Source organism: Parasteatoda tepidariorum, chromosome 4, assembly GCF_982258835.1.
Source record: "Parasteatoda tepidariorum strain Cologne lab strain chromosome 4, Ptep-v5.0, whole genome shotgun sequence".
NCBI classification, from domain to species: domain Eukaryota; kingdom Metazoa; phylum Arthropoda; class Arachnida; order Araneae; family Theridiidae; genus Parasteatoda; species Parasteatoda tepidariorum.
Genome location: NC_141758.1, coordinates 48,430,724 through 48,454,497, shown reverse-complemented (window position 1 = coordinate 48,454,497; position 23,774 = coordinate 48,430,724). Strand labels below are relative to the sequence as shown.

The 23,774-nt window shown below is 28.3% G+C and overlaps 1 protein-coding gene across 2 annotated transcripts in view; it reads right to left on the bottom strand.

The window, feature by feature from the left end:
* LOC107443266 (L-fucose kinase) overlaps positions 1 to 23,774 on the bottom strand; it is a 56,909-nt gene that overhangs the window by 15,749 nt on the left and 17,386 nt on the right. For both annotated transcript variants that reach the window (XM_087161045.1, XM_087161046.1), the window contains exons 9-20: positions 23,336 to 23,519; positions 21,171 to 21,283; positions 19,987 to 20,163; positions 17,829 to 17,930; positions 11,927 to 12,010; positions 10,547 to 10,668; positions 9,716 to 9,793; positions 9,492 to 9,628; positions 8,319 to 8,467; positions 7,096 to 7,242; positions 1,731 to 1,892; positions 101 to 135 (exon numbers count right to left, since the gene is read on the bottom strand). In XM_087161045.1, coding sequence (XP_087017171.1) covers positions 101 to 135; positions 1,731 to 1,892; positions 7,096 to 7,242; positions 8,319 to 8,467; positions 9,492 to 9,628; positions 9,716 to 9,793; positions 10,547 to 10,668; positions 11,927 to 12,010; positions 17,829 to 17,930; positions 19,987 to 20,163; positions 21,171 to 21,283; positions 23,336 to 23,519 — 1,490 coding nt within the window. The remainder of the gene's footprint in view (positions 1 to 100; positions 136 to 1,730; positions 1,893 to 7,095; positions 7,243 to 8,318; positions 8,468 to 9,491; positions 9,629 to 9,715; positions 9,794 to 10,546; positions 10,669 to 11,926; positions 12,011 to 17,828; positions 17,931 to 19,986; positions 20,164 to 21,170; positions 21,284 to 23,335; positions 23,520 to 23,774) is intronic.

The window sequence follows — 23,774 nt, the reverse complement described above, 5'->3', positions numbered from 1 at the left end:
TCACCACAGTAAAAAATGTAGTGTTGATTGAAATAAAAATATTTAGTGTTTCTATGAACAAGGAATTATTTATTTCATATTTAAACAAATCATAACTTACTCAGGAATTCTGCAAGCTCGAGCACCAATGGGTTTCTATAATAATACAAGGGAATCAAAATGTTAGTTATTAAGTTAGAATCTAACAGTAAATTATTAAATTAGAATAAAAGTATCAGATATTGAATTAGAATACAAGTGTAATGTATAAAATTAGAATTAAAATGCAAATTATTGAATTAAAATCAAAATTTAAATCATTAAATTAGAATTTAATAGTAATCTAAATAAAAAACGTTTCAAGGATATCCAGCTGGTGAATTTTTTTAATTCAAAGCAATGAATAGATATTGTTTTTGGTTGATTCGAAGCTAAACGGCAAGTATTGTTCTCCTATAAAGGCTATCAACACGCAAAATTATGTTTCCCATATAAAGCACAAAATTAAATTCAAAATTACGAAAAAATATTTAAACCAAACAATTTACAAATAAACAATCTTTTATTAAATATTACATTTGTTATCAAATTTTCAAACAATAAATTTTTTATTCATGCCAGCTGGAGATGTGAGAAATAATGGGTAATTAGAGTCTTATTACTAGAAATATTGACCTATCTATTCATTTTTAATTAATAGGTATTTAATGTGATTATAGAAACCAATGAAGAAACAAAAATGGCTATGAATTGAATACTGAATGATAAAACGCAGATACTTTTTTGTTTAAAGACAGATCTAAATAAAAAATTTGTATAATGTTAAACAGATAAACTAAGAAAAATCTAAATCATTTTTTGTTTCAAATATTTATATTGTTTAATCAACTAGATACACCATGCTAAATGTAGAGTCTTGATTGGAAGTCAACTTTATCTCCACTTTGCTTGTCATGATTAAGCTTGTCAACAGGGTAGCTCAGACTCTTCTACCAGGACACTGGTGTCCCCTACCCTTTCTTCAAGAAGAAGTTGAAGTATCATCAAGAAACAATTCTACACTATTTTAAATTTTTCATAGATAAAATGTGGTAGCCCAGTGGTTACACAATCTGACTCCGGTCTGGTGGAGCCGGGGTTTAAGGTCAGACCGAGATAATGCAATGTATGTGCTTGTGGAATCGAAAGTCATATGGTCGGTCACAGAGCAGTACGATGGGTACAGGGATCTGGAGAAAATTCCCTTCCCCTTCAGATATATTTTTAAATTGAGGAAGCGACCTCATGAAGGAGTAGTGCAACTATCATGTAGGGTTCTGAGCCAATCCTCTTTCACCCATGCAGTGTTCCCTTTTCAAATAAAAAGGCGACCATTCCTGACTTAATCCGCAAGGTGAATGCGCTTGGTTTGTCCAAGTGTCATTAGAAACAACAACAACTAAATACATTTTTTTCTCAAAAAGTAAATAATTTCATAGAAATTTGAAATAACATTCAATTAAAAATGTCAAAATTAATGTTCACTAAAATTATAAAATTTTTTTGTTGATTTATAATTTTAAAAAAAATTTACCAAACAAAACAAAAAATCATTCTTTCTTCTTCATTCTGTAGTTTTAATATTTTTTTTTAAACAAAAAAAGTATCCATCTCAAAAATCAAGTCAAAGTAAATGAGGCATAAGTATTTAAAAAGTACAGAAAAAAGCAAAGTTTAAGTAGAACATCCAAAAAAATATTTATAAAAAGCACCTTTCCATCAATTAATACAGCAACATTTACAACAGAGCCCCCTAATTCGTAGCAGATTGGAGGAGTATCAGACCATCCACCTTGTAAATCTATGCGAGCAGGACACTCAACTGTTACTATGGTTCCCATATCAGGCAAACTTACAGATGATAATGTAATGAACTGTAATAAAATTTAACTACTATATAATATCAAATTTAAAACAAATAAGTGATAATATATATAATAAATTCTAAAATAAATGTTTAATACAGAGACTCTTCAGTTACAGTTTTTTTAAATGTGTTTTGAAGATACATGGCCCACCTAGGCCAATATGGTGGGTAGAGTCTGTCTGCTATGGCTTGCATCAGGATGTTTGATCAGATTGTACTTTTTCAAATTATGTCTTATTGGTTCAGAATCTCTTCTAATGTGTCCCAAGCTTTAAAAGTGGGAAAAGTCAACACACATTCCAGCAGTAGAGAAAAATTGGTGCAAAGGTTGCCCGCCAACCAACTATCCTCTGATATTAGTTATGATTAAGGCCCGGATTTTGATGACATTTGCATTTTTTTGCATTTTTGGACATTTTTTGTCCTTTAGAGCATTTTTTTAGATTTATAGGGCATTTTTTTTAATTCTGGGCCGTATTTTGCATTTTAAAGCATTTTTTAAGTTTTTTGTTAATTTTTTCCAATTTTTATTATTTTTGGGGCATTTTTATTACATGAAATCGTGTTGCCCTCTGATAAAATCGAAGGAAACTTATCATTTATCAAGTCTAACTTTGTTATTGTGTCCTCGACAATTACAAACTTGGAGAAAAAAGAATTGGAACTTTGCGATGCAATAAATTATATTGACGTAGTGAGTTAAGTGTTGCAAAAAGCAAGGGGAAAGATAGCACAAAATGTAGCAGCTAAATTTAGCAAAGTTTTAGGGAAGAACACTGACTTCCAAACAATGAAGAAAATCTCTAGGATATTAACAGGTGAAGCAACATCTTTTAAAATTGAAGAAGAATTGTCAGTAAGTGAGACCGTCTTCTTCAAGTATGCACCAATAACATCAGTAGACGTTGAAAGGAGCTTCTCCAGGTGTAAAAATTTACTTTCAGACAAGAGAAGTTCGTTTACATTTCAAAATATCAAAAATCATTTCATAATCCAATGTCAATAATCCAATCTGATATTTAGTAATATTATGAGATGGAAGTTGTTATATTCATTAAAATTTCTATACAAAATGAAAATGTTTTGGAGTCAATGCATTTTCTTTTTTTTTGTTGTTATTTTAGGATAGAAAACATATTTTTCAAACTTTAATGAACGTAGAACAAGTATTGCATTGCTTTATATTTTTTGAAATGACTCATAATAATTTTAGAGAGCAAAACATTGCTTTGGTTCAATATTTTTACTTTATTTAAGTCATGTCATAAAGCATTTATAGCGCCATTTTTGCATTTTCAGAGCATTAATGGCATTTTTTGCACTTTTTAAAGACATTTTTTGAAATTTTTAAGGGCAGTAGTTGAGATTTTTTAGGTCATCAAAATCCAGGTTCTAGTTATGATAGTGTAAGGTACACATGCACCAGTATTGTTTTCACACCATCAAGAATATATTCACAACAAATGCCAATATCCAACTAGTTTAGTAGCTGTAGTACGGCATTAAAATCCACACCAAAAATATTTAGTTTTTTTCTCTCAATACAGTATGATTATAGCATATTATTACAGTAGAGTCTCAATAATTCGAGGCACGTGGGACTGAGCCCACCTTGAACTTTCAAAAACTTGAATTATCAAAAGCTTAGAATTTAAGAAATATTTAAATAAATGGAAACAAAGCATTTCTTAAATTTCAGTATTTAATTGAAAATATATTATATTAAAAGAATTTTTTTTCATAGGATGATCAGGGTACATTTACTGCATTACACCAAGTTACAATATTCATTATATTATTGAATCAGGTTAATTGCATGCAATAATTGTCTAATATTTTTTGTTTAAACCCACTGTTCATATGTTTCAGTGTTTAATACACGAATTTATTTTTCAATATTCAATCATAGTAATTGCAGTAAAACCAATCCTAGTAATCATTCCACATGTTGGTCATTGTTAAGGAGCAAGACTGATTTTTTCATGATTTCGAATTTACGGGAAACTCAAACAATCGAGACTCTACTGCATGGATATCAGTAGAATGTTTAGCGTAGTTGAAGAACGTTTTTATCCATCTAAAAAATTTTATGAAATTTCTATCACTTACTATTTTTTTTGTCATACATATCAAAAGATTTTTAGTGAATGGTTTAATATTTCTATTAATAACTTAAAATAATCATTAATATCAACTAAAACTAGTTTTTTTCTTTTTTCAAACAAATATGCCCTTCAATAACATTTTGAATTTTACCTTTTATACAAATCCAGCTGAGATATTTAATGTATTGACTTTGTAAAGAAAGGATTGCTGATGAAATTTTCAATATTTTTGTTATTAAACTAAAGGATATTTTTCACAAATTATTTAACTCATTATTCTATTACTTATAATAGAGTGACAGAATTTTCATTACTCTTGAACTTTTTCTTTATCATTTTACAGCAGCATTTTCCTGTTATTAAACTTAAGGACATTTTTCACAATTTAATTAACTCATTGTTCTATTAATTTTTATAGAGTAACAGAATTTTCATTACTCAAGAACAATTTCTTTATCATTTTACAGCCGCTTTTTTTTTGTTATTTAACTTAAGGACATTTTTCACAAATTAATTAACTCATTATTCTATTACTTTTAATAGAGTAACAGAACTTTCATTATTCTAGAACAATTTCGTATCATTCCACAGAAGCATTTTTCAAATGGTTCAGTTTACTGCGCGTTGAAATATTTTAAAAAGCTGTTCATAAAAACCAATATACTATGTTAAGAATAAAAGTTTTGAAATAAATTATTAGAATTTGTAGAGTAATTTTAAACTCCTTATTCCAATTTCCGCTTGTAGATATAGACATGTTCAAAATAATTCATTTCTATCATTAATTAATAACAATTTATCCTTAACTCAGAATTTTTTTTAATCTTAATCAGAACTTATCATAGAGCTACTTCATGATTGAAGGGTTACTGGTTGGGAAAATCCTCCAGTGAAAAGTAAATGAAACATGTGATAAACAGCACAAACACTGACTTAAAGAGTAACCACTAACTCAATCAATTGATTGAAGGAGCGAACAAGCAGAAATTTAACAAACATTCAGAACTGTGCAAACATCGAGAAGAAATTATCAGAAAAGAATTTATAACTGTCAACCGGGACATTGTATAGCTTATAAGCTACTTCATGTGTAACATATGAACAGCAACAGTTGTAGTAGCAAAACATGAGTAAATGAAGTATTTGTACTCAAAAATTCATTTATTTATTAGAGAAATCTCTTAACTAATACTGATGCACTTAATCTTAATCGTAAAATGAATTGTAAAAGATTTAACGATAAAATGTAGCTAAATGAGTGAGGAGCGAGATATCATGAAACTATTGCAAAAGGTAAAAAAAGCATAATTACAAGAGTAATACCAGAGGTATGGTGTACCGTTACCCTTCAAACTTTGGCAAGGCTGTGATTTATTAATTGAATTTTGGTAACGGTTACCCAGGTTCAAAAATAGACACTTGACTAATGAAGTACATGAAACTTTTAACAATAAAAAGTAAATTTTATTATAACTATAAATTAACAACAAACACAATCCCGATCATTTCCAGATGCCTTCATGTGCACTAAAAATTTCAATTTATACACTTTTAAATTTCCAAATGGTTATACTCAAGATAAAACTTTTCGATAAAAAGCACTTTTAAATTTCATATGCCTAACTTACAATTAATTCACACTAAAAGAGATATTTACGAAATAACAATACTAACTCATTCTAAATTTACAAAAATATTTAAACTTTAAGTCCTTGTATTCCTACAACAGATAATTAAAATTAAATATCCAAGGCTCATCTTAAAATAGGTATCTCAACATCGGATAGAAATAATTTAAAATACGGAATAAAATGCTCTTCTAAAAAGTTACTAAAAAGGTAAGAAATTAGAGTTTATAAATACAAAGGAACTTGCAGATCACCTTCTGGAACGCCCACCGGGCCTGCAGCTAGACTTGTGGACTAGGAGAACTTCGACCTTCCGACCACCATTCAGTTCTTTAGAAACACTCGATTTTCTGCCGAGGAACGCTCACTTCTTGTCAACCGTCTTGAATCTAGCGACACTCCGTCTATCATATCCAGTCAACTATTCTGAGGCTTCAGATCAACTTTCTTCCAGGAAACAGCTCATCCGATCAATGTGGCGTAATTAGTCGCGGTATCCAGGGACTCTTTCCAAATATCAACCTTTCAGCATTTCCGCCTGGATCAACTCATTCTGAGATTCCAGCTAAATCTACACTCATTCTCGATGATACCGGCTCAGAACATACTTCTAACAGCCACGATAGATCCTGTCAGCGGTGATGTTTCAACTCAACATTCCATCGGGCACGACCCGCACTCCCGTCGTACTACTTTTTCAGGCACTCCCGTCTTACTACTTTTTCAGCCACTCTTCACGCCTCTTATACTTTTCTCAGCAAGGCGGAATAATCCATACTGACCTGTTTACTCGCTCAAAAGTCATCCCGCATCCAGTGGACGTCAGAACAAAAAAAAAAAAGATCCATAAGAAAAACCAGCTACAAACCCACTAACACGCCATAAAAGTGATAATCTAAAGCTCCTTAAATATCAATACAATTTATATCCACAATCTACCCCAAAAATACAATTTTAAAAGGATCAATAAAAATTTCTCCTAAAATATAATTTTGATTGCATTTAAATTTTATCATAGTGGTGCCATCTATTGAAAAATAACCCTTCTTTAAAAAGTATTGATACAAAAAAAAAACTTCAATAAATTCCTATTTATTACAATGGTGCATTTTGAAACTGTTGTACCACAGATTTGGTACCTTCTTGAATAACACACATAGATTGTAATAATTACATCCATAAAACAAAAAACTAGAAATTCTTTAACATAATTAATAAAGCCTTTTTTTAATTATTTATTCAATTGTAATTTTATAGTAACTTTCAGGAAGAATGTGTGTTATTTGTCTCTGTTAAACTGAATGCAACAAAATATATAGGTTGGTATAAAATTTCTGCCGTACGCTGTACAGTGTAAATGATATTTATGTCTATTGAATTTTCACTTTTAAAAAGACAACAAAAAGACATATATTTTTTAAAATTGATCTGCGTGAGAAATTTCAGTGAATAAAAAAGATACCAACAAAATACATACCTCAGTAACAGTTTTCACAGAATTCTGTATCATTATTTGAGCAGCTCTTTCAAAATGTCTAGCAGATCTCATAATGTGGTCTGGTCTATCCATCCAATTTGATCTCTCACGAAGAAGTGCTTTCATTCCAGCCACAGTATGGCCAACCTAAAACAAATATAAATACTAAATCTTGCTCCATAAAAATTACTAACTTACCATGCGAATTTATAGCAAAAATTTAACTAAAACAAAACATTAACTAACTAACTAACTCAGTGGCGCGACAGCCCATTAAGAGGGCCAAGGCCGACTGTGCCCATCTCAGTTTTCTTGACCTTGGGCTCTGGGGTGCAAGAGCATATGTTCCGGTCAGGTGGTCAGCCGAACGCGGAACCCCCAGTGTTAGTTCCCAAGCATGCTTGGTACTCATTTTATCGACCCACTGAAGGGATGAAAGGCTGAGTCGGCCTTGCCCGGCCCAAGGATCGAACCAAGGACCTGTGGCACGGCAGCGCGAAGCGCTACCACTCAGCCACCGGGCGTCACAAAACAAAACATTACAGTACATAAAATTTATTTTAAAATACAGTTTATAACAACAATTTACACTGCTCAAATTCTAAGAAATCAGAAAAATAAGTAAAATAGAGCCGTGGTTACTAACACCATTGGAGTAAGAGTAATGGCAACTTTTTCAAATGATTTTTTAACTGCATAAATAACTATGAGTAATTAGAAATAAGTAGTGATCGTGCATTATTTCAGATTGATTATCTGGTCTGGGAAGTAAAGATATGTGATGCATAATGTTGACTGCTTGTATTCAAGGGTAGAAACTAAGAAATATTAGTCACTTTCAGTTCTTTTCCCCATTTTTTAAACCTTTCAACATTACCTACATTATATGTCTTCTGCGTCAATCTGAGTCATAACACAGCTATTCCATTCATAATGAATCCTCATTGTTGAAGAAAGTATCAGATTTAGGTTTTATTTAATATACTCTATAGATTTCTAATATATATTTAATACCCTGGGTAAAATTACAAAAAAATCTATTGTGGTGCCATCTGATGAGTTCCTTTGATACTAGTATATTATATACATTGGAACAGAAAAGACATTCAAAAATTAAGTTATAAGTGTTCTAAGTTTCTTTTTATTAATAACATGTACAGCAGTTAAAAAGAAAAAACAACTTGTTGAAATAATTTTCAAATGTAAATTTTAATGCTACTCACCAATAACAATTCAAAAGCTTTGTCCCAAATTCGGTTATTACCAGGACCACTTCTTAAACCTCCAGTTTCACCAGACATTATACTAAGAAGATCAGCAACATTACTCAGAGTTCGTGTGTAAACAACTGATCTTTGATAAGATAATAACACTGTAATATAATATTTAAATTAATTACAATTTAACAACTTAGTACGAAAAATAATCTACATAAAGTACTTACAAATCATGAATATATATATATTATATCAATTTAAAAAATTATAAAAAATAACCTTTTAAAAATAAAAAATTTGCTTATAATATCGAAACTGAAGGTAAAGAATGCAATGAAAATATATAAAACATGGCTAAGCTTTTAGCCCAGGGGTTTCAAATTCATGGTCCATGGTGTTACTAGGTCATGCAGCTGGCTGAGAGTCTGAGTCAAGATAAATCTTAGAGTCTAATACCAGTTTTTCAGGATGATTCAGCAGTTCTAGTGATATGTGACATTATTCTAACTCCATGGTTACTCAAAAAACTCTCCCTTGGGAGTGATTTGAGGGTAAAACTGGTCCAGTGTTAACCCTTTTGGAGGACAGACCATTTCAAAAATCTCATTAAGGTTTTTAAACGTCAATTATTTGTTTTTGAGTTTTATTACAATTGCAATAGCCAAGTGAATAAAATAAAGTTATTAATTTTATAAAAAATATTTTTTTAGTTTTTTTTTTGCACAATATTTCTTGCTACTTAATTGCTACATCTATATACATTTATATTTTTATTATATATTTTACTTGTATATTATATAAGGGAGCCTAAAAGCTTTGACAAAATTGGTGGTCTACACAACTAAAAAGGTTGGGAACCATTGTTCTAGCCATATGATTTAGGTGCATCCTTTAATTACCCTGATGGAACCACTTAGTAATTTTGACCACGTGTAGAGCATCTGAAATCATAATTCTTTTCTTAAATTTTAATGACAAACTTTGCGCTATATGTACAAACTTCCAGATTCAAACACATGACCCATAGCTCTCGTCCAGAAATGTTAGCCAAGGCCGAATTAATTTATTGGAGTCCTACATCTCAAGAGCAATGAAATATAAAATATTCAGACTGCATGAAACAATCAATTACAAGTTTATAGTATGAAAATTTACAGTTTTGAGATTTATGTTCCTTACCACTGTCCAAAGTATTCATGATATTTTGGGTCCACCCCTCTGATTGAGCAGCATAAAAATAAGGAAGTAAGTATGTATCTTCATTTTGGCATAGCACCCTTTTTATAATTTCACATGAAGTTTTAGAATATTGGTTTCTAAAACAATAAAAAATACTATTCATCAAACGTTACTGTACAATATATATAAAGCAATAATGAATTAGATTATTCTGTTCTTAATACCTCCTTTGGTTATAGACTTTTTCATAATCAATATTTTCAGCTAACTCAATTAAAGAAAAGCGCTTACTTTCTCTCCACCTGACAAAACAACAAAAATAAAATCATTATATTACATTATGTATGAGATAAATAAATGTGTCATTTTAATAGTTCTTAACTAAGTAATAAATTTTAAAAATTATAGACGTGACTTGATTTGCTTCTTTAGTACGGAAAGTTTGATTTACTTTCTTTTAAATTTTACATTCAGTAGTAACTGAAATTGTGATATTTAAGTTTGTTTCCTGTCTAACTTGCATTTAAAAACAACTCACTATAATTATACTTTCAGACGAAACAAAAATAAAGACTTATATCATAATTTCACATAATTATGGCTAAAATCATAAAATAATCATCAAATAACAAGTATACTTCCTTATGAAAAGGGTATTATATTACACGAAATGTTGGAAAGGTATATAGCAGTTGCCGGATTAAAAACTTCATTCGCTTCAAAAATATATAAATATGAAAAAACAGTCAGCATGTTTCAAGCGCTTTAAAGATAGATACCCATTTTCAAGACTTTCTTCGACATAAATGTCTGGCAAGTCTTGAAAATGAGCACTTGTTTTTGAAGCGCTTGAAACATGTAGACTGTTTTTTCATATTTGTATAATTTTGAAGCGAATGAAGTTTTCAATCAGGTAATATCTTACTACTTCAGTTTCTTGGGATTATTTACTTAATTTGTGTAAAGCAATGTTCGAAGGAATAAAACTTAAGGGAAGTGAAAACAGAACACCATAAAAAAATTTATTTTTTCTTCGTTCCGATACATTTACTTACATTTTCAGTAATGATTCATGATGTTCAGTGGGCCTATCACAGAAAAAGAGTTGAAGAATATCCTTTAAGGAAAAACCAGGTGGATAAAGTTTAGCATTCGCAAGAGTTTTTCTCAGGTTGAGCTAAAATAAAGTGTTACAAGCTGCTTAGTTAAAATAAAGAGACCATATACTTAAAAATTTGAGTACAGGCTGCTTAAATGCTTTTTTTTTTTTAAGAAAGGGCACAATAATACAAAATATTTTTAAATTGGCATTAAATTGTCTCAAACACATATTATTGGAGGAAAATAATGATACTATAATCACATTAGGATAGCTTTTAGTCAGTAAAAGTACCACAACAAATTAGGTTTATAGAGCACACAGATGAGGCAACACATTAACACTAATTAATACAGCTATAAGAAATAATACATTATTTTTTAAGAGACTAAAAAAAGGTTACAATATCTTCATTTTATCAGGTAAAAACTGATAAAAATTAAGGGTTGAGATAAAATATAACGAATAATAAATACTTATGCTAAATGCTGAAAAAAAAAAATTTGTCCCTTTCAAAAAGTTCAGTGGAATAATTACATTATCACCCTAAATGCTATTAACAAAAATCATTCAAAATCCCCTTCCTCCAAAAAATAAGGCCGAATCAATGCACCCTAATTTTTTATGATGTTTTTTATAAATATACCAAAAAACACAGAGTTTCATTTAAGTAACAAAAAAAAAAATTATGTAAACTTTTAAAGCTAATTTACTCATTGACTAAAGTGGGAAAATGGGTAATTATCTGTGTTGTAAATTTATTACCATAATATCAGAAATACCTATTACAACAATTAAGAATTGGAGGTTTTAATAATGAGCTTGGCAATTTTTTATGTTCCCAGCAAATACTCTAAAAAGTCACTTACAACCTCTATCTATTAAGCTTTTTATTTATTATGTATACATATACATTTCAAAACAAAAGTAACTGTAAAAATATAGTTGTATTCAGAACTCTGAGTAGCTGCACATTAGGGGCCATTCAAATATTATAAAATACATAGGAGGACAGAGGTTTATTGATTTGTTCATTTCTGACTATAAGGAGTCTAGGACTGGGGTATTAGAAAATTTTGCAATTTTTCCAGTTTTTATAATTTTTTCAGCAAAAAGGTCAAAATTTCTTTTACTGTAAAAAATTCCTTGTGGATTCTAAAAATAATTAAGTGGAAGAAGAAAAAATTACTTTTTGAAATTTTTTTTATGCAAGAATAAGAGTATGATAAAAAGTATGATTTTAGTTTTGCTGACAATGAGGTCTTAAATCAAAATATGATTCAGGTAATATTTGAATGGTCCCTTAGGCAAAAAGTTATGATAAGAAAATAATCACCATATGAGGATCCCATATATCTTGTTCATTTTTCTGTAGAAATGAAGACAAACAGAAACTTTCTGCATTAAAATTTACAGGAATCTAAAATAAATAAATAAATGTGAAGGAATTTTAACTAATCGATCAATATAAGTTTTTAAACTAAGCAAAGAAGGTTTACCGTCAGGATCTCATTTTGGATGTGTTTAAATTTTAATTTATAGATATAACACTTTTTATTTAATAACATTTATTAGTTACATATTTTATCTTATTTTCTTATTATTTTAACACATACTAGGAAGGAATTACTTGGCACTTATGTTTTAAAAGGCAAAGATCTCCAGAAATCAAAATTCAAGATAGAATAGAATTGAATTCATCAATTGTAACAAAGAATTAACATTTTATTATGCTATTGATAACTAAAATACAGATAACCATAATTTTTTTCTTTTACGAAACAATTAAACAATTTACTTTTACCTCAACAGAAATTTATTTTTCTTCCATATATTTCAACCCAAATCCAGGTAGGTACACTTTTAAAAAAATTACATTTACATTTAGAAATAAACAATATTCAGGAATAAGAATAAAAATGTGATGATTATAAAGTTGAACAGCTTATTATTAGAAATAAATTATATTAAGCAATAAAAATAAAAGCACAACAATGGTTTTAAAGTTGAACAGCTTATACTAGAAATAAAGTACATAAAGCAATGTAAATAAAAAAGACAATCATTATTTCAAAGTTGAATGGCTAATTACTTTAAAAGTCAAAGAAATTTGGTTGAGTTACTGTAGAAAATTAAAAATGATTATAATGTTAAAAAAAATTCAATATTACTTTTAGACAAACTTTGTTCTCAAGACGTTTCGAGAAAATATTTTTTTTATAACATTATTTATTATTGGTATTATACTGTTAACAATTATGTTAAATGTTAAGGAGAAATTATCAACTAATTAAAAAATCCGATACACTTAAGGACAAATACTAGTTAAAAACATGTATCATCATAGTGGAAAAATCATAAAATTTTATCATCACATTTAAAACTTATAATAAATAATTATAAACCTATAAATATTTATAATAAAAGCTTTGAGATATAAGTTCAGAAAAGGTAGAATGATTAAGGAGTTTTAATTTTAAGAAAGAGAAAAATAGTCAAATAAATTTGCAAGAATTCCTCTATCAAAATCAGTGTGACATAATATACAGATAAATTGATAAACAATGACAAAAATCCCCATGGCATAGTTCCATAGAGCTGTATTTATAAATGATTAATAGACTAGCAGTTTGCAGAAATGCACATTTCTTACTTTTCATGTAATCACAAATATCTTGTTCATAACCATGACATAATCCTATTGATAAAAATCATACTTCTTGTAAATCTAGTTAAGGGCGATTCCACGAAAAGTGGTCCTGAGTGACTAAATTTTCAAAATTATCGTAAAATCAAAAATGATACAATTTCGGAATCTAGAAAATGTACATTTTTTAATAGTTAAGATAGTTTTTTGAATTACAAAAAATATTTATGTGAATTCTAACAGAAGGTGGAACACTATGAATTTTAACAGGAGTTCTCTTCTTTGTTATGTTATATTCCAATGGAGTTCTTAAAATATTAAAGAGCAATAAAATAGTTTTTAGTAATAAATATAACTATTTTACTCTTTTATCATTGTTTAATGTATTTTTTTAATTTGGCCTAAATTTTTTTGCTTGTTTGAAAGTCGATTAATCAAGATAGTCTAATTTCCCAGTAACACACGTAACATAATTTTGCATTTTTTTCTGTAAAAGCTTTAGTAAAAAAGAAAATTTAAAAATTTTTTGTTTTATAAATTAAGAAGGCAAGATATGCAACGGAAAAAATTCTCGAATTAAAACTGCCAATAGTTAAAATTTTATAATTAATTTTATTCAAGGTAACACACGTAACGAAAAGTTACGCGCGTTACTGTTATGTGTGTTAGAGGTATTTATACACTTTAATTATTTATTTATTTTCAATAAAAGATTTAAATCATGTTCGGACATTTTTTATAACCGCCACGCAACTTCAATGCCACAAATACGGAATTGTAAGATTGTGGTTTTTTGTAAAATCAGGTCAGTATAAGCATTAATAAAAGAACAGCATAATAAGACGATAATTTTGAAACTTTTGGAAATTGTTTTCCCAAAATTCTATTTGTTATACGTTTATGTTTAAGTAGAATATTTCGACTGCATTTGCTAGATTATTATGAAATGGATAAGCTTAAAATAGTGTCCTTATCTGGATTTAAAAGAATAAGAAGATGAAGAAAAAAAGAAAAGAGCATAAGATTCTGCACTTCAAAGGAAAGAAAATAAGGAAATAATGAAAGTTAGACTTGAACTTTCAAAACAGATTGATAATGATATAAAAGGTTCACCACTAAGTATTTCAGATGAACTTAATTATTAATAAATGGATTTTCTTCCAAAGTTATATTGTTTATACTATGCTTGTATTGAAACAAGAGCTGGTTCTCTGGATTATTACGGGGAAAAACGGGCAATAAAACGAAAGAACTATCTAACAATGTTTCTAAGAGAGGCTTATACTGATTTTTGTCAGTTGCATCCTAAACATTGTTTAATTTTCCATATTTAGTGCTTTATGACTAAAAAATTTATTGCTACTGTAAAACTTAGAATCAAAACAAATATCATGAAATTTTTATTCTTTAATTGGAAGGCTAAAATTAAGTTTATGACAATACATGGTGATGGTAGAAGTATTTATGCATATAAAGTAAAAGAAATTTCGGATCTAATTGTTGGAAGGGGCTTCTGATACTTACAAAAATTTCTTATTGCTTGCTATAGGTTTCTAACCATCATTCATTGTAATTTGGTAACGATGAGAAAAAGATGACAATAGCTCACAATAAAAAATATATAATGGCAAATGTGCAAGAAGAATGTTTTGAAATAACTCTTGAAAATTGGACTAACTTTCAATAATACGTAAGAGTTAAAAGAATCCGAGGTGATACTCTCCTAACAAACATATCTAGCATTAAAATCAGGGAAATTCAAGTTGACTTTGCAGAGACATATTCTTTTGAATATCAAAACGAATTTCAATCAGCATTATGCTATCCAGCCACAGTTCCGTTATTCACAGCAGCTGTTGTCTTAGACGATACTCTCCTAAAGAGTTTAAAATAGAGTCCTTTACAATATTTTCCTAAGGCAAAGACAAAGGTGAAACAATGTCTACACTTTTATTTTAAGACTGTTTAAAAACGATTCTACTTCAGAAGATGAGCTAACAGAAACCTTCTATAGTAATAAGTCAAGTTAAGAATTTAAAACTAAATATATGGTTGAATTATTTCATATTTTGTCAATCAAAATATAAAAAAAGAAATTAATTTGGAAATATTTTACGATATCACATGCAGAAGTTCCTTCTATGGGATAGATGTGCAGTACAAAATCTTGAAAGCGAAGCAAAAAGCAAAGTTATTTATATCATTGTGTTGTTATACAAAAAAATTTATTTGCTATCCAGTGTTGTTTGCAAAGCTAACCAATCAACTCATGCCTAATACAACAGTATTATATATTAGCCAAAAGGAAATAAAGATATTAATTGAAAAGATCAATACATGGCAACGGTAATACAAAGCATAAAATCTATGCATAAGTATCGTTAGATACTTGAATAAGATGCATAGATGCACATTGTGGCACACAAATAGTCAGTAAGTCAATTTCTGTTCCCTCCTGATCAGAAGTGCGCCTATAACTGAAATTAAAACGACATATGCTCTATCTCGGGAACATTATTGACGCAAATGCACATGCTTGTAAACTTAAAATGCAATATTTGCATAAAATAATTGGAAAATATGCATATTTTTGTTTCCAAACAGAAATGATTTTGAAGGAATAGATGTGCCTAGGATTTGCTATGTTTTACTGTCTAAACCAGTATAAAGAAGGGCTACAACCATCTTTCCAGACCATTAACTATTTTATTTGCTAAAATAAATTGTTTTTCCTCTGCTAAATTAAAATAAATAAATGTTTTAGTGCAACATTTATGACTTCTCAGTTGAAATATTCACAGAGGGTAACACACGTAACGTTCAGTTAACACACGTAACGCACCAATTTCACCAAAATAAAGAAGTTTTTACTGTTGCAAGAAATTTTTAAAAATCACTAAACACAGCTTCGATATTGTATCTCTCTATAAAGGAAAATATCTTAATTTTTTGCCTTCATACTTCACAGAATTAAATGAATATATTCAAAGTTTCAAATATCTAGCATTATAAAGGGTAACACACGTAACAAAATTTCAGAAATTTTTTTTTTTTCAGCATCAAATTAATTTGCGCCTTCAATCTTCGTTTTGTAAACTTACAACACATATAGATTTAACAACAAATTAAGAAAAACACAAAAAATATCTAACAAGTTTATTATAATAAGTGTTAAAGTTGAAATATGTCGTGTAAAAGTAACACACGTAACGAAAGAATCGCCCTTAAGTTCTTAGAAGTTTTGAGTCTTTGCAACAACAAATTTATTAAACTATTCTAAGAAACATTACCTGGATTCATTATTAAAAATTTCTTATTATTTTTCAGTGTAGTATTGGTATATATAATATAACAACGATTAATTAAATAATACAGTAGGGAATCGATTATCCGGAACGGTCGGGACGATCGCTATTCCGGATAACTGATTTTTCCGGTTTTCTGAATCGCTACAAAAAGCCGCTTTTTTATTGTTAAACCCAACTAAAAAAAAAAAAAAATTGGAAATAATCTTAAAAATAAGAAAAAAAACGATGAAGTAATAGACTAATGATTATTTCCACAATGATGGTAAGGTAAACATCTTTAAAAAAAGAAAGAAAAATCGTAAAATCTTATGAGGAAAAAAATTTTTTTTTAAAAAAAGGCGAGAAAATTTATCGAATTTCGTTCCGGTTTTTGGGTTTTCCGGTTTTCTGATTTCCGGATAACGGATTCTGTACTGTATAATTAAATAATATAAATAATATAACAACGATTAATAAAAACGAAATTAAAATAATAAATTTGTTGATTTTTTTTGATACAAAATTATGCAATGCATATAATTTTTTAATGAGTTCTGTTTAGGCCTAAGTTTTAGAATATTCATAAAATATATAAATGTATCTTGATAAAATATAATAGAAAAAAAAAAGCACATTAAGTTGTTAGAAGAGGTTTTATTCAAATTTTTGAAAAAATGCCGAAAAGAGAATAGGTTATAGCAAATTTTGAAATTTTTAATAAAGTTTATTTTGAGAAGTGTACACATGTAGCAGTTAAAACAGGCATCATTCAAATTCCAGAAAAATGCCTATCTTGGAGAAGCTCGGAGAACATTAAGAAGCACCTTCAGAAAAAGATTTATTTTGGAAAAGTGCATTCAAACAGTAGTTAAAACACGCTTGAGTCTATTTTTTGAATAAGTTCCTAACTTTAAGCAGATGTTTGGTAGTCTGAAACAACAATCTAATTAATATGTAAGCCGCTTTTTAATGAACTTAACCACAAAGAAACTCACTTTCAATGTTAAAAGACAAAATTCAATATTTGGGCTTTCTTTTCTTCCTTTAAACTACTTATTGAATATGAAACATGGTCTAATATAGAAGGTAATAAGAATGACATATGATTAACTACATAACCTCATTTTGCTAAAAAGTAATAATTACAATAACTTGGAGACAGAAAAATATAAGTAATTAACAAGAGTAAGTAAAGTAAGGCATAACTCTAAAAAATAATTCTTTTCAAAAACGTTTTAACTAAAAGTATAATTAAATCAAGAAATAAAAAAAAAACATCATTAAAGATATTAAATATCTCTTACAAATGGATCATCTTCAACTCCAAGCACAACAATTATAGAACATTCCAGGCAAATGGTAGTAGTAATATTTACCACAGCAAGATTATCACATAAGTTTAAAACCTAAATAATAAACGAGAAAAGTAAACGAACAATTTAAGAGAAATATAAAAATAAGAATGAAAAAAAAATATTTGCTATTTTTTAACACAGTATAACATCAAACATCCAGAAACTTAATCAGTTTTAAACTAGTGGTCTGATAAAAAAATTTGTGAGTCACAATCATATTTTTTTTAAAAAAATTGATTATGAAATCCATGGCAAACATGCTGAAAAAGTGGTGGATGAAACCATGACTATTTACTCTGAAATTGACGGCAACTGAGAAATGAAAAAGAAATAACTCAATGGGATGATTTACTTGTCATTATAGTGTTTGGAAATATCAAGAATTTAAAAAAATATGGAAATCATTAGAATAACTGCTAAAAACCAAGTGAATTTGCAATGAAATCAAAAGAATTTAAAAAAAAAAACTTCATTTTCTAAGTGTGACATCTCTATTAATTTAGTAAAATAATCTAAAATTTGGAAATTTCTGAAATCGCGACCTTCCAAACTCTGGAATATTTAGGGTATAATATACTTTATATTTGTTTGCTTTACAATAAAAAAAAGAGTTTTTGCTTTACATTAAAGAAATCTGAATGGCAGTAAAATAAAAAAAAGTTTAAGTGTAAATAAAATGAAATAAATTAAACAGTAACACATCTGAAAAATATATGGACTTGATGCGATAAAATTACTACTCAAAAGAACCATTGCAGTACTTTTAACGTGAAATATATAAATTTTAAGGTGAAGTCGATACTCGTTTACCATTAAAAAAAATTTACTTTTAATGTGAATAGCAAGTTTATTTCCCCTCTGACGGGTAAGGAAGCTGATAAATTTCAGTTCTACATCCATAAAAGTAGTTTTTTTTAATGCTTTGTTATAGGGCTGATGATTGCAAACTTACAACAGTTAAAGGAAAGAGTTGTATGAATTGAATCTGTTGAGATCAAAGGGACATTACAGGAATAAACATAAGCCCTTTTGCCCACTAATATGTATGGAGTTTTCCTTCACTTTTATGTGTGTAAATGTAAAAATACACGTTTTCCAGAGAAAAGACTATCCATATTGATCCTTTGTTCAATGTGGGTAGTCAATTCTCTCACATGACGTTTGACTGTATAATAAAAAAAAGAATTGATTTTATAAAATATAACATAGAAATTACATTCATTTAAGTTGAAAATAATTTTTATGCTTTTATATTTTCAAGAAAGGGAATTCTTAATTTAAGAAATGAAATTCTAATTTCACTGAATCATAATATTTTTAGTCAAATATGCAGTAAACTGTTTATTCTTTTACTTTTATAATTAAACGAATAAAGTTTCTTCCCATTTTCTTTCACTAAAAGCTAATTTTCTGATATTTTAAAGAATTTACTTAAGATGATTTTTTTGTTGCCTTAATCACAAATGATTTATAGTTCCATTCGCTAAGTACAGTAGGGAACCGATTATCCGGAACGATCGGGACCATTCCTATTCCGGATAACTGATTTTTCCGGTTTTCTGAATCGCTACAAAAAGCCGTTTTTTTATTGTTAAACCCAACTAAAAAAATTTTTTTTTGGGAAATAATCTTAAAAAGAAGAAAAAACGATGAAGTATTACACTAATGATTATTTCCAAAATGATGGTAAGGTGAACATCTTTTAAAAAAGAAAGAAAAATCCTGAAATCTTATAAGGAAAAAAAAATTTTGTTTAAAAAATGGCGGGAAAATTTATCGAATTTCGTTCCGGTTTTTTGGTTTTCCGGTTTTCTGATTTCCGGATAACGGGTTCTGTACTGTATTTAAAATATTAGACAATTACTTAAATTTGCTAAATTTCACAGAAAATTTCCCACATTTTGGTAAGCCATATTATCTTTTCTTCCGGGGTCCGAAATAACCTGCTCTTTTCAAACAAATATAATAAAAAGATTACATTTTTAAGGTTTTCTTATCAAAGGTTTGATAGATACTAGAAAGAAGCGTGAAAATAATAAAACCGAAACCCCTCCCGAATCGACAATGTTTCACAAATTGGAAAACTATAACTATTTTATATATTTACATGGTTTTTATCGATGAATGTTATACCAGAAATATAAGAATTTTCTCCCACAGTCAGTGCTTTTGTTTCAATGAAAGAGTCACATATTATAGAGCTTTGAGGTATATCACAGGATTCTGCGTAGATGGAAGAATTAATTAACAGGCCTTGAGGGGTAAATGAACCAGGATTATCCACCTAAAATAAAGTGAATAATGTTTAAAAATTCTCTGTGACTTATTATTAGTCAGCAAGCATAAGTAACAATTAAAAATATCATAAGCATTAAAAATATCAAAAAATAAAATTGTGTTTTGAAGTTACAGAAATATAGGGTTTTGAGTGGCAGAAGTAAAGTTCTAAGTAATTGTTTATTTTGTTATGATAAACATATTAAATTGTCTTTACATAAAATTATAATTATATATTTTGTAAACCAAATCTTTCTTTTTTTTGAAAAATATCCACCTTAAAGGGAAAAAAAGAGAACAACGATGAATGAGATGCAACCATGTGGATTGGTAAGCTTGTAAAAGCATTAAAATTTTCTATGAAATCTTCATAAATGCTTTCTTTTACTAAACAGTATTAAAATTTTTTGTGAATGCTTTGACAGTTGGTATTTAATAAGAAATTAGTGTTTGTGTTGCACTTTCATAAATGAATACAAGGCCTCTTATGCAAAATTGCATTCTCATCTTTTGAGCTATATAATTTGCATAAATTTAGAAGAAAATTATCACTATACTTTTTCAAAAATTTGTAGAATTCCCTGCATAATATTGCTTTACGATATAACAAAATACTCAAAAATTAAAATTAACATTATGGAACTGTTACTTCTGATTGCTCTTCTGCTTAAAATTATTGGGACCATATTTTATTCATTGCAGCTAACCCTCATACTTTGAAAGCCAAGAAACCAAATATTTTATAAAAGATGAAAATATAATAATATCATAAGTTATTCAGGGGGTTTTCTTTTTTATTTTGCCCTTTGAACATAGCAATATTCAGAGTTAACGTTACATGTATTAACATATATTTTTACGTTATATGACGGAAAAAGATGTCAACAACAAATGAATTTTTGTTGTTGTCATCTAATTGATATAATGTATTGTAATAACTCACATTACTTTATGGATACTAAGCATCTTACTTTAAAGGAACAAAACACATAATTTAATTCTAACGATTATTACCAAGCATAAGGAATGTACAAGTTTTGAATTTGCTATCTTGAATAAGTTGGACATGTGAAATTTCACAGAATTAAGACTTGACCAATACAAATGTGTACAGTAAGAAAGGACTTCTAAAACATAAAAATATATAAAAATTAGAATTCATGATAGTCTAGTTAAATTGAAATTAAATCTTTTAATAAGATTGAAAAATTAAAAACTTAAATTAACAGAAAATATTCACAGCTAAATTTGAGAAGAACAATAGAGTAGGAATCCAATATTTGGATGATGGAGATATATTAAGACGATACTACAATAAAATTGGAATAAAAGTTTTTAAACAAATTATAAAATTTATTTTATCAGGACTCTGATTATACTACCATGCCTATGTACACCCTTGTGAGGAATCATTATGGACATGATACTGAGAGAATATAGTTAAACTTTTGCTTTTATTTTGAATATGTTCAATTGTAAATACGTACATAATAATAATCCAGAACCAAAAATAAATATAGATGATAAAAGTCCCGTCATCCTTCTGAGTATACCAAAAGCAAAGCTGCTTCAAATATTTATAAAACACTTTTGTATTATTCCAGCAAGGTGATTTTCATTAAATATTTTAAATGGATAATCAAAAACTTAATTTTTATCAATTAAAATTTATTAAAAAAAAGCTTACATATTGGCATAGCTGGGCGATTAAGCTGTCCATCTAAGTTCCAGTTGAGATTTTAACTTAGTGTAATACTATGTAAATATACTGTGTTCTCTTATGATAAGACAGTAAACATTAGTCAAAAAAGTTTATACAGGTTGCAGAAAATTTAAATTCCATAATTGAGGTATAAACAAAATCCAAACTCTAAATTTTGAAAAGTGGCATCAGCCGATTGCGGCTTCTGAGTTTGCCAATTGATGGAACATAACCTGGGTGAGTTTAGTAATATGCATACCTGCCAACTCTTCTGGTTTTCCGGGATGAATTTTTTTTCTTCATATTTAAAGTGGTAGCAAAATTCATGTTATTTCACTAAACTTTTTGAATTATATTAATAATTATAAATGAGTTTGACCACCACTACATATAAATAATTACAACAAATATATAAAAAGCATATTAGTCCTCACGATAGCGAATTTCAACCTGGTTAAAATATAAATATATTTTTGAGTAAAACTGTTTTTCGGTAATTGTTTTACTACCACTTGGAAAATCCATTCTCGAAAAGAACGAATGTTGGCAGGTATGAATATGGAGTCAGTCTCAGTGGGGCATGCTTCTAATCCTGAAAGCGATTTAGAGTCCTACATATCTTAATTCTTTTCAGAAATTAAAGGAAGAGTACGTATGTTCCTTACATTTTTGAAAATTGTGAATCAAAAATTAAGATTTAAATCTTTTCTAAATTAGCTTGTTCATTTAACAGAATTATTTGAAATTGTGATAAAAGAATTATTATTAGATCAATAATTATGACATCACATGAAAACTACGAAAGTCAGGAGTCAAACAATTGCTTATAATTTAAAAGTTGAAGCAATTCAGGGTGCACTAAACTGCCTCGATGCCATGAAACTCACCCACATTTAAAAACTTTCAAAAAAGGTACTGAAAAAGTGTTAAACTGCAATACTTATTGTAGCGATTTATATCATGAAAATCTAAAGACCATAAATTAAAGAGATGTGTGAAATAGAACTAGATCTCTAAACTGAACCTCTATTCTGTGAAATAGAACCTTCTACATGTTTCAGATTCATTGATGTTTTTTGGAAGTCTCGATGTAGATGTATTCCAGAGCATTGCTCCTAGCTCTTTGTTAGGAAATTATTTTCTTTTTGCTGCTTTTAACAATTCTTTTAATTATTTAATAGTTAAGTTTTCTTGTTATTCATTTGATTTAATTAGTTTAAATTTTATTTCATATGTATGGAACTGCTATCCAATTTCACTAAAATACAGACTTCTTGCTTTCAAAAGGGGAATTGCAGTAAAAAAATTAAAAAAAAGAGGTCTAACGGTTTTGCTTTAGCACAAAATATGTATTAAAAAGTGACATTTATCAGAATGTTTTATTGCATAATAATTGTAACCAGTTTAATCAACAAACAATAAAAAACTATATCTTAAGGGTGCCTAAATAGATCAATATGTAAAAATAATACTTTACTTGCAGACATTTTATATTTAGAAAGCTCATCCCAAATAAGAGATCTTGCAAAACAAATTTCTTGAGAAGATTCATTAGTAAGACCAAACTTAAGATTGTAAGTTTTGCTGCATTTTCCAGATACAAATCGGCTTTTATCCATATTAGTAGACATAGCAATCAAAAGATCAAAGAATAGAGATACCTAAGAAGCAAAATAGGTTTGAGCAGATTAAACAATTGATAATAATAAACTTTAAGACTGTATTTAACTCATCAAATAATCTTGAAAAAAGTTTCTAAAAGCAATTACTATTAATAATAATAAATAAAGTAATCTGAAAATAATTCAAAAATGCTTAAAACATGACTAATGTTTAGTATAATTAACATATACAATCAGAATTATACCTGCTTTAACGAAATAATATACAAGTGAATTTCACTCTTAAATGCATCT